The sequence below is a fragment of the Phycodurus eques genome, chromosome 20, assembly GCF_024500275.1.
Source record: "Phycodurus eques isolate BA_2022a chromosome 20, UOR_Pequ_1.1, whole genome shotgun sequence".
NCBI lineage: Eukaryota > Metazoa > Chordata > Actinopteri > Syngnathiformes > Syngnathidae > Phycodurus > Phycodurus eques.
In genome coordinates, this window is record NC_084544.1 from 5,609,346 (window position 1) to 5,622,769 (window position 13,424).

A 13,424-nucleotide genomic window follows, 5' to 3' on the forward strand; every position below is an offset into this window, starting at 1 on the left:
TTCATATAAAAGTATTAACTCAGGTTAATATTAGTGGGAATTTTCAGTTCAACATTTTTAATTCACCTCGCTTTATATCTACAAAGTCCCTTTTCAGATATCTTAAATCAAGTTTTAACTGGGCAAAATAGAATTGTACATCTACACCTACAATTTAGTCTCCAATTAACCTAGCATTACCATGCTAGTCTACCTAGATATTGTATGCCATATTGGTAAATATAAAAAATAAAAAGGTAAATATAAAAAAAATAAAGAAAAAGAAAGAAACGACGACAAATGTGGACACATTTTTACTACCCCCTACTGTCCAATGAGAAACACCCACGCACCAAGTACTTTTTCGAAACGTTTTCAGCCGATGTTTGTATAATAAACAGGTTTGTTATACTATTTTCTATTATGTCGTCATGTCGTCATCACGTTGCAACTCGTTATTGTCCAATCACAATGGAGAAGAATGAATGCGGTTTGATTGTCCAATCAAAATCGAGAAAGATAGGTGCGGTTTGGACAGATGGGGACAGATGGGGAAATCAGCCAATCATCACCTCCCCCAGCGAGCAGGACCCACCTTCTTGGCGACGTAGCTAACAAATACAAGGAAAAGGGGGGAAAAAAATGAGTTACCACTTCGGAAAGGTACAGCAGTATTTCATATTTTATTCTTTTTTCGTTGTGCATGTGAAACAAAGCTGCCTCAACTAAACACTTTATTACTTATACGCTTAAACATGCTTGTTTTGTTCCACGTCAATTCGTCGCAATTAAATGTCAAATGTTAGCATGTTGTGGCTCAAGTACATAAGTAACCACATCGCCTAAACTCATCAGTACACGTCAGACAAACTACGATCGAAAACTTGTATTCAGGAAACGCGTTTTAGGTCTTGTAAAAGTAGAATAAGTTGAACTGTTATATGTTTTTCATACATTTCATGTAGAATTTCATGTGAATAAATTTCACATGAAATTCTATTCATGTTCTATTCTGCTTGTTGAACTGTATTAGAGTAGCAGGTGAGCTGGAGCTTGTCCCAGCTGGCACTCTGGACTTGTCGAATGATTCCCACGAATTCTCTCTTGTAGGGCTATCCCGGAGCAGGACACCCAGCACCAAATACCCCTTACAGTGGAAGCAGCGGTCCCTATGGATCTGCACCCTCAGCTCCATACGGCGCTCCACCAGGAGGCTACTATGGTCCAGGTCAAGGGGGCCACTACGGAGCTGGACCAGGGGCTGCGGGTTACGGGGGACAGCCTCATGGAGCGCCTTATCGGCCCCCTGCTCCTTCGGGTATTGCCGATATCGTCTTCCATCCCCCTTTGTTGATAAAACCTCTTTTGTTCTGTCCTCACATCACTTGTGGTAAAATGGCGGATGTGAAATGAGTCACAAAACTGGCAGGTTCAGTTTGATCAGAGTGCCGAAGCCCATGTTTGAATGATAAAAGCCATCAGCGTATGGCATGAAGTGCCACACATCCTTCTCCTTGTTCCTCACAGTTTCTTGGCCCTTGTCCTACCTGTAGGAAACATCCCCCCTGGTGTCAACCCAGAGGCATACCAGTGGTTCCAGAGCGTCGACACGGACCACAGCGGCTTCATCAACATGAAGGAGCTCAAGCAGGCGCTCGTCAACTCCAACTGGTCAAGTTTTAACGATGAGACGTGCCTCATGATGATCAGTGAGTCCTGCGGCTGATTCGAAAGCAAATGCAAGCGCCTGTTGCGGCCCATCGCTAAATGCTTAACTGCAGTGGTTCTCAAAACTTTTTCCGTCAAGTACCACCTATAAAAATGCTCTCAAAGTACCACTGTCATGACATCATTAAAATACAATAGCGTAGTATTTAATTTATTTTTAAATGTACTTAAATAATTATTTAATTAACATGTATTGCACATAAGTTATACAAATTGTAACAAAAAAAGGTTAAAAAAAAACAAAAAGTCCAGAAAGTTTCAATTCAAACGTTGTAATAAAAAGTTAAATACAACTGAACTGTACTAAGCCAGTGATTCCTTCATGTACAAATAGAGGGAGCCCAATGTAGTGCACTTTGAGAATCACTGCTCTGTTGTGTCAATGTCACCAAGATACCTAGAACAGGGGTGTCCAACTTGTTTTCATCAAGGGCCACATCATATTTATGGTTATGATTGGTTTATGAAACCAGATGTATAAATGCTGGGGTGTATGGAACTTTACACCAAATGTCACAGTTTGAGACGTTTTAAAGTCATGCTTGGCTTCATATTCAGTACAGTAAGGGAACAAAAACTGCTTGTGCAGTGCAACAATAACATAACTGAAAATTATTATGCTTTTGAAATTTATCGTAGTTTTGGCTCACGTTGGTTTGATTCTGTTCAAATGGAATAAACAAGCGCGCTAGCCGTGTCATCCGCTTGCCAGAACTTGAGCTGCACTGTTTGTTTTTGGGACTGGACGTGTGGCGACAGCACGCGGCGGTTGCACTTCTTGTCCCTTACGGAAAATGTTCTGTGTGGGAACGCCAAAAGTTGAACGAGGTCCGAGGCTCTCCTTGTACTTTTAACGTGCTGTGTTTTTCTATTTCCTGGTAGACATGTTTGACAAGACAAAGTCAGGTCGTATGGACCTTTTTGGTTTCTCTGCGCTGTGGGACTTCATGCAGAGGTGGAGGGTGCTCTTTCAGCAATATGACAGGGACCGCTCAGGATCTATCAGTGGTACAGAGCTACACCAAGGTAACATGCCGAAGACCTCTAAGAAGGTGCATTACCCCAAGAGATGTATTTCATCCAACTTGCCGTTCTCATTTCCCCTCCCTCAGCCCTCGCCCAAATGGGCTACAACCTGAGTCCCCAGTTTTCCGAGTCGTTGGTGCGGCGCTTTAGCGTGCACGCCGCACGTCCCGGCATGCACTTGGATCGCTTCATCCAGGTGTGCACCCAACTGCAGAGCATGACGCAGGTCTTCAGGGAGAGGGACACAAACATGACGGGCAGCGTCCGCCTTAACTATGAGGACTTCCTCTCAGGGGCCATCACCAGGCTCATGTGAGCATAATTCAGCCCCCCAGCCAAACTGGTGGTTTGCAGTTGACATATCAGCCAGTACATCCTGTGACTCGTTTCAATAATAACAAAACCTAACCTAGAGTCGACTGGGTGATTGTTAAGCAGTAACTTTCAAATAACAAATAATGTATTTAATAAATGGCAGGAAATGATTGCAACATCACCACAGATGCCTTTCTGTTTGCTATTACTGGTACATTTTTGTTTTCACAGCATACAGTATATCATAGCGCAAGACTCAAAAGATAGGCTTCACAGTCCATAACATGTTTATTAACCCTCATAGTCACATATTTGAGAGATATTAAATATCCCTCCCTCAAAAGCTGTCTATTAAACTGTAGTATTTTACATTAGTAAAAGATTTATATATGGACAGTGAAGTTGTTTACATGAATCAAAAAGAGATGTTAGCAACAACCACTTCACTATTTAGTGACGGTGGGAACAGGGTGTCTTCAGAACCCTCAAAATGTATGTTTGTACCTTAATACCACTGATAACCTGCAATTCTATAAACGGTCAAAACAAAAGGTTAATTAAAAGAAACATACCATGTGTCTGTTTTATCATAACTTACTTTACATTCCATTGAAATGTATGTACTATTAAATGCTGAAAGTTTTCATTTCTTTGTTTAAATCATTGAGGTTTCCATTACTTTTTTTTGTGCTTGTATAATTGAAAAGCAATCATGGAGTATTAACATTTGGAAATGGCACTTTAAAGGTAGTTGACCAAACCTTTTATAATGCATCCACAATAAAAAGTTTCGATTTATCATCTGTCCGTTGTGTTGTGTTGTGATTTTAGTCCCATCACTGACGCTGAAGGTGATAAATTTGCATTGTGTTGACTTGGCGTGGCGGTGCACTATTTAGACCACTAGATGGTGATAAAGACAAGCGAAAACAGTGCTACAACCGCTGGGTTCAAACGAATCAGACTATTCGACCAATGAGGTGACAAAGCGAGTAAACCGGAAGTTACGTTCACACGCTGCGGCAGGGCACCAACGTGAAACGCTAAAGGTGAGTCAAATAGTACCGGTAGCTAAAGCAGTCATTGTCAAAAAAGCAATATTAGTCAGTGACGTTGACGATATTAACCAGCAAACACATTTGAGGGAAATGACTCATCCGGCACACAGTTAGAGAACAATATTTTGGTTTCATCACTGTAAACGTGAACAATGTCCATTCAGTCGTCACACAAAAAGAAATGTCACAGTGTTGACTTGCGTGGTTATGCAGCCCACAAAGATACAGTGTTACAAACGAACAAAATAGCTTTTTTTTTATGATTGATTTGTTTTTTTTTGGTGTGTGCATTATGACAGTTCTAAAGAAACCGAGCATAAAGGGTTATGGCCCTGTAAGCGTCCCCAAAGAGTGCAGCATTTTATGAACGCATTGATACTATAGGCCTTGTAATGCCTCTAGGATTGATCTCGTGTTATTCTGATGAAAACCAAGCCACCTAACTATTTGAAATTTACTTGACAATCTACAACACAGACAACCTTTTATTTAAAGCATTGTCAATTATTATTATTTATTTTTTTTACAACACAAGGGGAAGCCACTTGTGAAGAAATGAGTACAGTTTAAATTCTCCACTATTAACTCAGCTATTATTATAGCTATGACATTTGAAATCAATTTGAAGCATAAGTGGTAAAATATGCTTTATTTTCTCACCCATTGGGATCCAAGGCGGCGACGCGGTCATGTGGCCTGTAGTTTGGGCAGCCATGCGGACCTACGCCCCGTACGTCACCTTCCCCGTGGCCTTTGTGGTGGGAGCGGTGGGCTACCACCTGGAGTGGTTCATCAGGGGGACGCCCAAACCTCGCGAGGAGGAGCAGAGCATCCTTGAGCTGAGGGAAGAGAGGAAACTGCAGGAACAAGCCGGCATGGACGGCACGCAGGTGCTTAGCCTCAAGGAGAAACTGGAATTTACACCGAAAGCTGCTCTGAACAGGAACCGTCCTGAAAAGAGCTAACTAGCCCTTTCGACCACAGACAACATTATTTAGCACGGTGACAGGGAGGGAGCTTCTCCGAGTCCATCCAACCATTGCTCCTCGTGGCTGGTCTGCTATAAGTCTGTGTGCATGTCATCGTCATGTACTTTGTGGAACAACTGAGAAACAAATGCTGATGTGTTTTCAATCTGTTACACACGCACACTGTACAAATATAGGAAACCTGTCTGTGTCAAATGAAAGAAAAATCTCTGGTCTTTTCAGCGACAATGTATGGCCAAAAGTATTGAGACACGCCTTTTAACCAAGGAAGAGTCGGGCTCCATCTTAGTTGCCCTTCAATCTTTGGACAATTGGGAGCATTTTGGAGCAAAGCATTTCCTGATCTGGCATGACTGAAAGGAAGACCTCACAATAGACACTAATTCCAACAGACGTGACCTGAAAGGCTGAAAGCGGCTCCTTAATTTCACTTCCTTTATGTGTAACAGGCTAACAGCCATGTGTACCACTACTTTTGGCCACACAATGTAAATGTGCTCTGTAGCTTTTGGCATGTTCTTTCCATAACTGTGTCACCAAAGACAATAATTTCGTGTACAATGTATGGTGGGAGGGGATCATGAAGTTTTTGATGGTTATGCAGGAACTCAGCCATCAGTATGGGAGGTCTGTGATGTCGGTAAAGCAGCTTAGTCCTGTTCTTGTGTGGAACAGCACCACTTTCATTTTAGAAAGTTGTCCACTTTGCACAAAAGGCCTTTCAAACTGTGTGTCATGTGAAAAATAGTCAAATAAAGTTTGAATTGTTAAACTCTGAGCTGTTGGGAGTTAATAATGTGGCCACAGCGCCCCACTCTTATGCTTATCGGTGAGGAACGTGACTTCAAAGTTCAACTAAAGATCTTCCTCTTGTCAGTTCTGAGAAATTACGGTTAAAAAAAGTTTTTTTAAATACATACCGTAAATACGGATGTGTCTTTTACTAAATTGTGTTGATTTGGTGAAATTACAAGTATTTAAATGGGATCACAGAATCTGACTGTTCTGAACTCCTCTTTTGTTGTATTGCGCTGCCCAGTTTGTATCCCGCATCTCGACTCCAGCTCATCCGCGACCCTGATGAGGAGAAAAAGCGCTTGAGAAAATGGACGTCGTGTAATGAAGACTTGTATGTCTTTACTTACTTTACATTACTTCATTATGAAGACTTGACTTACGTTAGAGACAACATTATCCAGGCCAAAGGGCATTTAATGAAAGCGAGTCTGTTTTACTTTCATCAAGTCTTCGAAATTCTCACTACATCTACAGATGTGAAACAGATACTTCAATCTTTTAATGGGTTTGAAGACCGCGAATGTCATAAATGGACTTCATGAGGCTTTTAAAATAAGACTTGCAGGGAATGACCATTTTGTTCTCGCAAGCTTTTCCTGGTTGAAATAATAAAGGCCAATGTCCTCCAAGCCCTGGGACTTTTTCACAGTGTACCAAAAAGTTATTCGGGCCAACTCGTGAAATGGTTAAAGATTATGAGGGCCAGTGACATCTCAAGTTTGCTCTCCCATCTTACTTTCAGTGTAAAAAATGATATCAGGCTGCTGGAAGTTACGAGAAAGGATGGAAGTGAAGCTAGACTCTGCATCGAGAGGAAGGGAGGTGTGTATATGTCTGCGTCCTTCTGGGAACAATTAGAGGACAGGTAACAATGGACCAACTCCTCCAGACAGGACAGCAGTGTGGGAACTGAACACCAAGGCTCCTGGGAAAGTTTAAGGGGGGTGTTGGGAGGCCTTGACATTGTTCCTGCTGGATGTTGGTGGATAATGGGTGATGCTGGATGTTCTATGTTTTATTTATTTATTTATTTTATTTTCAAAGCGGTGGAGTCCAACATCCTGAACGGACAGGCGGGGAAAAAAAAGTGCTGCAGGAACAATAGCGGGGTCTGCTTGCTAGGATGGCATCCCCGAATAATCACACATACTTTCTCATAGAATACAGCAGCACAGGTACACACCTAAACAAGGACTGGATATAAACAGTGTGGAAGGGTCCAAGTCATTCATTTAGTCATGTTTTGGGCCTAGGTTCTGCATGGTAACATTTAAAGACGAAAACTGATGTTCAACAAATGAACTGAAATGGTCCTTTTCTACGTGCACACTAACTTGAGGTACTTGACCCAGTGCACGGAATTGTTGTACTATTGCAAGTGTGTTGTTGAATGAGTTTGTGGGATATATAGTCCTCCACTCGGCTTTCAATGGGCAGTGTCGAACAATGCCTTCTGCAACTCCCATTGTCAGGGTGAATGTTCCTCGGTGGACCAGTCCCAGGGGGAAACAATACTGGAAGAGGAAACAGATACAGACCCACTTCCTGTCCAGAATCTAAATTTAGTGATTGGCCATGGTTTTGTTTTGTTGAGGAGCAAAATGCCCAAATTGAGGACTGCCTTCTTGGACTTGATATTGTTATGGATACAGGGAGGGTCGTGTGTCAGTCAGTGTGAAAGTAGAGGAAACAAAAGGGAGTTGGCACATGTAAGCTATGGCTTTAAATGCATACTACAATCAGTAAACCCAAGGAAGAACAACAATCGTTACACAATACTGTAATTACAGTCAGCCCAATGCCGCAGTCCACTTTTGTTAGCTCTGCTAGTTGCTTAAATAACATTTGCGGGCGAATGGCTAATTGTGCTCAGTCTGTTCATTCCTCATTTATTGTGTTTATATTTATGTGGCTTCATTAATATGACCAGGCATTTTATGCAGCAGAGGGGGCTGATCATGCATTTCCAGAGGCCTGATTCACATGTTGGACCTTTTAAAAAGCCTTAGTAGAGCAGACCTTTTTTTTTTTGTATAGGATCTGCTCACGCTGATATGTGTTGCAGTTATGGAATTTGCTGAGTGACTTTTGCAGAGGCATGTGGCTTTACACACACAAAAAATATAAAACATTTTGATGTTTTCAGTAAGACGTGGCTTACCAATAGAGTGAGGAAATGCATCAGCAGTTACTTCAACAATTTCAGGAAACACAGTCACAATGGTAGTCGATCCCAAAAGGGTTTATGTCGGACTTTTAGGATGACCTGTCACTCACATCTTCCCACACGGTGACCCACGATCTTATTCACATTAGTTTACTTGTGTGCAGGATTCAGATTTCCCGGGACTGATGACGGAGAAATTGTCTCTAATCACAATAAAGAAGAGTTGCAGTTCCTCTTTATACTTGCCAGGAAGATGAATGGTCAAGCTGGCTTTGGTTGGCAGCTAGAATGACAACACAGGTCGACCTCTGCAATCTGTTGAATGCCCCCCACCTTCTATCGCCAAGACCTCTCTTTGTGCCTTGGTGACAACACCCACATTAACAATAACAGGGTTGTGCCCATGCAGACGGCTGCATGCATGCACCCGCCCCCCTGGACTAAGATAATAGGACGACGCTGGAATGCCAGCCAAGTTTTAGTGAATAGACCTGGAAACAGGCAGCTTTGGAAGCTTGTTTGGATTGTTTCGCAGAACAATATCTGCCAATTTATCTTGAATTGTGCCTGAACATAATGAAAGTTCCTCTTTGAGGACGGTCTTCCTATTATTGTAGAACTGTACCATGTTTCCATTCAACTGCAGCAAAATAGATAAATAATAAACTAAAAGGGCACTGATTAGAGCACGGACCTCTCCCAAGGTTTCACGACCCTAATTAGGATCAGGTCATTCACACCTTCATAAATTCTCATTCTCTAAGGAATTAGGAATGAAAATTGTATAAGCACCTTCGTCAAAGGTGAAGTCTTGGCTTTTCCTCAATTGCTCACCATAAAAACAGTGTTCACAACGAGACCTCCCCAAGGGATCTTAAACAGAGCCAGCAAAAAGTGTGCTCTAGCAGGTTCACTGTACTTATAGAGCAATAGAATTCATCACCGTTACTCCCTGTGCAGCAGTCGTAGTGAGGCATTAAAAGAGCGATGAGAGAGATGATGAAATGAAGATGATATCTAATGGATGCCATTCATTTGTGACAGTTTATCATAACTTTATTTTCCTCAGTACAATAAATAGTAACAGCAATTGATACATTTGATATAAATACATATTTCACTGATTTTGCACCTTCTGTACCAGCTTTAGTCCATCTAGTTTGCAGTCAGACTCATTTCAAGCTTTTTTTTCCAACTGGAGGCTATTCAGTGGTCCATGGGTCCGATACTATTGATACGATTTTTGCATTGTAGTGAGCCATTCAAAATCCTCAAGAGGTCCATAGTTTGGTTCCCCCTTCTGTCATCTACCCCCTGGCCCCCTAATCCAAGTCATCGAATGTGACTGGGTGAAATGGGAATCAAACAGTACGTGTACATGCTTGCATGCGTGTATACGCACAGCTGTTATCCTCTTGGGAGCACAGCTGATACGAGAACATTCCATCGTGCGGACTGAGAAGCGCTCCAGTGGTGACAGCGAAGACCTCAAGGGAATGTATTTATTTATTGCCGATGTACTGCCCTGCTCTCTTAAATGCTCACATAACAACAAGCGCCCTCAACACAATGTTTTCTCACAAACATATTGAAGCTACTGTAACAAGAAAGTATCTCATGATCGTAAAGTAGAATCTTTGGTAGCCTCAGGGAGTCTCTGCCAAAATTGGTCCGTTATCAGGCCAATGTTTGTTTGAATTGTGTTGTTGCCTCCCAGGCATTGGGTTCACAGTACAACTCTTGTCAATTATTTGAGCTCTTATTAGGCACCTCTTTTACTCCAGTGTCATGTGCAAAGAAGCATTTAGAAAAATAACAAACCAGCTTTCATCGCGCTTCAGTTAGACATAGTGCTTCTGTTTTGAAACTCCCCTATGGTTGTTCTTGGCCTTTTCTCCATAGTGGTTCCGGGGCGAACGTGATGTTCTCATAGCCTCCATGCAGTTCACATAACTAGGAAGCACATCACTCCCGGCCTCTGCGGCTTCCCAGTTGACCGTTATGGCCAGATCGCCAAAGCTTTCACAGGGGTTCGTGTAGCCTGTAGCCTGGCTTGGCACCGGTAGGCTCTCGTCGTAGGACTCTGGTGTCTCTTCTCGGGTCTCCGGGGCCTCCCGTCGGGCCACGGTTGCCGCCTGCTCGGACGGTGGTGGGTACACTTGGCCCTGGGACTGGTATCGTGTCTTCAGCCGGTGGGAAATCGCAAGCTGAAGCAGGTGCAGCAACTCGACGAGGTTGAGCAGCAAGGAGACGGCGGCGATGGCCTGAGTGTAGATGGTGAAGATGGTCTTCTCTGTGGGCCGCGAGACGAAGCAGTCCACCGTGTGAGGGCAGGGGAAGCCTACGCACTCGAACTTTGCTTCGATCAGGAAGCCATCATAAAGGAACCACAGCCCCAGGATGAAGCCGACCTCTAGGAGAACTTTTAGAAGAATGCTGAACGTGTACGCACATAACAATTTGCCTTTTAGTTTTGGAGCTTCAGGTGGGCTCCTCTGAGTTATGCAAACTTTGCTAGCAGCTCCCTTGTTGTGCTTCTCATTATGTTTTGACACATTTTTGCTCTCTCCTTCTTCCACCTGCTTGCCTTCCTCGATCCCGACTTCTTCCTTCCCGGACCGTATCGCCACGTATCCAAAGTAGAAGATGGTCGGTGTGGAGACGAAGATGACTTGGAGGACAAAATAGCGAAAATGGGAGATGGGGAAGGCTTTGTCGTAGCAGACGGCCGTGCAGCCCGGTTGTCGCGTGTTACAGACGAAGTCCGCTTGCTCGTCGTCCCAGGCCGACTCGACCGCTGTACCGAGCACCAGCATGCGAAACAGGAAGAGAACGGTGAGCCAGACCCGGCCGATGCCTGTCGAATACTCCTGGCCCTCCTCCAGTAGGTGCTCCAGGAAGGACCAGTCAGCTCTGGACATTCTCTGCTCCTTTGAAGACCACAAGGACGATGAAAGAACAAAGTGAAGAACGGTTAGAAATCTCATGTCGACTTTTAAATGGACATGAATTTGATCGATTCAGTGACCTGAGAATGAATTGACCTGGATAAATGAGAATATTCACCAGTATACCTAGCAGTAGTAACACTGACTGGTATTTCAAACCGCTCCTAATTCCATCCACCTTAAGGCCCCAGTTCCAGCTGACAAAAAACAGCCCCTGTTCATGATGCTACCACCACCTTGCGTCACTGTCGGCATAATATTCTTTTGGAGATGAGCAGTGCTGTGTTTGCGCCAAACAAACCACTTGGAATTATTGCCAAAAAGTTCAACCTTGGTTTCAGTGAACCACAACACATTTTCCCACGTGTTTGGGAAAATTTCTTATGGTCCGATGAAACCACGGTTGAACTTTTTGGCCATATTCATTGGTTAATTATGAACACAGGCACATTCTAGTTCTAAGAGGGTGTGAATACCACATTACCACATTATCTCAGTTGTTTATTTGTATTCCCCTTGGAAATATTTTTAAAAATTTCGACTGAGATGTACAGGTTATAACTCACATTAATGGTGAAAAGTTTTTAAATGATTCTTCATGGACTCATTTTTATTTATATGACAAAAATTTGGCATTTGAAGAGGGGTGTGTAGACTTTTTTTATCCAATGTAGGTTATCATAGACAATTAGAGGTTGCTGGGTGGGAGGACCATGCATTTCTAATTTCTATCTTTTCTTTCCATAACCTGAGAAGATGATTGTGACCACATACATGGAAAAAAAACAAAACACTTATTTTCACATTTTCCTCTGCCTCGTATTTATAGGTTCTTATTTTTACGGCAATAAACTGGGCCAAGGCAAACCAAAACAAAAGACCTCTTTTCACAGAATCTTTTTATAATAGTTAATTCTTTATGCGCATGTTGGACAAGGAAATAGCTGCTCGCAAATGTGGTTTCGTTCCAGTCATTATAAGCGTTGAATATTACTCACCACTGCTTTTACGTCTGCACTTCTGAAAAGAACAACACTTAACACCTAACTGGTACTATTTGATTTCTGCACCAGGGGTTTTAACGAGCACACAGTCAATGCATAAGTGCGTAATTATGTAGGTTTATTAAAGTCACTGGTAAGTGGTATCCCTCCCCACTTTTACTAGAGGTGTGATTGGCCATTGCCCCCGATTGCTTCTTCTTCCATGAGCTCAGTGTTGTTACAATGCGCTTCAAAACAAGACCTCAACAAACACACACAAAAACATTGATGTTAAACATAAATGGAAATAGCCAAAAAACATCTAGTTGTGCTTAAACGTTGACGTTAAACATAAATGGAAATAGCCAACGCTTTTAGGGTTCATATTAAAACTTTTCCGGCAGTCTAATTAATCTTAATGAAGACAAATCAGTGCTTCAATGTGAATCTTCAATTGGTTACAGAATGATTGCTATAATTGCATCGTGACTTGAGAGGCAAAGCGGGAGGGGGGTTGTTTGAAGTGTTTAATGATAATGACACAGTAGTCTGTCGGGAAGCCACACACACACACACACGCACGTGCGCACAATCACACACACACACGTCTGAGTAAACATCCTGTGAGGGGGGAACTGGGGTACCGCTGTGACACTTGTTGACTTATTTAGGTTACTTTTTGTTTTTCTCTTAGTTTAGTCCTTCTGAAAAAAAAGAAAACATCAATGGGGGCAAAATAAAAGCCACATCAACTCAATAAACACTCACTTTGACAGTGAAAACAGGCAATAGGGTGGAATTCTGGATATTTTATGATACAATTCTTGTTCAAACACTTGTGACCACTTTTATTTTCCTTCAGAATACAAACATTCTTCTAAATGAGTAATTAGCAGTTATAAGAGTAGGCCTACCAGAAATACCAACAACTGTATAGGTACTATTAAAAAGATCATGCAGAAATATGTATTAATATACAGTAAAAGCAATACAAAGCAAAAGGAATACAAATCTCAAAGTGTTAAAGCTATAAGAAGTTAAATGAGCAAAAGTAATTAGTATTCAAGTACTTACTTTAAAAGGACCACGTTTTGAAATATATTATTTTGGGAAATTAATACAAATGTAAATTAAGGAAAACAAAAAAAATTCCAGTTAAATGTTATTTAAGAAAACTACAGACATGCAGGCCTCACCAACATGTGAATTGACCCCTAGTCCCCAATTGAGAACACAATTATTGTCTGAACACAGGATTATCAATATTTACTGTGATACTGTATTATTACTTTGAGGCTAACACTAATATTATATGTAATCTATCTCAAACAAGTTTTACCTTTCTCTTTCGTGGAACGTCTCGGTCTCCCCGTTTCTTCTTCCCTCAATGCCCCTCTGAGTCGTATCTGCCGTCTTTAAAAAGATTCTGTGTC

General features: G+C 42.1%; 3 protein-coding genes across 3 annotated transcripts; 2 read left to right on the top strand and 1 right to left on the bottom strand.

Moving 5' to 3' along the window:
• The first annotated feature begins 567 nt into the window (after nt 1-567).
• On the top strand, nt 568-3,821 carry pef1 (penta-EF-hand domain containing 1). The gene is made up of 5 exons (XM_061664953.1): nt 568-642; nt 1,090-1,297; nt 1,533-1,688; nt 2,590-2,733; nt 2,820-3,821. The coding sequence occupies exons 1-5, from the start codon at nt 622-624 to the stop codon at nt 3,047-3,049; spliced, it is 759 nt and encodes a 252-aa protein (XP_061520937.1). The 5' UTR covers nt 568-621; the 3' UTR covers nt 3,050-3,821.
• Nucleotides 3,822-4,052: 231 nt separating this feature from the next.
• smim12 (small integral membrane protein 12) lies at nt 4,053-5,837 on the top strand. Its single transcript, XM_061665008.1, has 2 exons — nt 4,053-4,097; nt 4,782-5,837. The coding sequence occupies exon 2, from the start codon at nt 4,796-4,798 to the stop codon at nt 5,069-5,071; it is 276 nt and encodes a 91-aa protein (XP_061520992.1). The 5' UTR covers nt 4,053-4,097; nt 4,782-4,795; the 3' UTR covers nt 5,072-5,837.
• A 3,276-nt stretch (nt 5,838-9,113) lies between these two features.
• On the bottom strand, nt 9,114-13,424 carry gja4 (gap junction protein alpha 4). The gene is made up of 2 exons (XM_061664468.1): nt 13,331-13,424; nt 9,114-10,990 (listed from the first exon to the last, which is right to left on the bottom strand). The coding sequence occupies exon 2, from the start codon at nt 10,979-10,981 to the stop codon at nt 9,902-9,904; it is 1,080 nt and encodes a 359-aa protein (XP_061520452.1). The 5' UTR covers nt 10,982-10,990; nt 13,331-13,424; the 3' UTR covers nt 9,114-9,901.

Coding starts and splice junctions, on each gene's coding strand:
- pef1 (XM_061664953.1), top strand. CDS start 622: ATGAGTTACCACTTCGGAAAG. Junction 1,298..1,532: donor TCGGCCCCCTGCTCCTTCGG/GTATTGCCGATA, acceptor TCCTACCTGTAG/GAAACATCCCCCCTGGTGTC. Junction 1,689..2,589: donor GACGTGCCTCATGATGATCA/GTGAGTCCTGCG, acceptor ATTTCCTGGTAG/ACATGTTTGACAAGACAAAG.
- smim12 (XM_061665008.1), top strand. CDS start 4,796: ATGTGGCCTGTAGTTTGGGCAGCCATGCGGACCTACGCCCCGTACGTC.
- gja4 (XM_061664468.1), bottom strand. CDS start 10,981: ATGTCCAGAGCTGACTGGTCCTTCCTGGAGCACCTACTGGAGGAGGGC.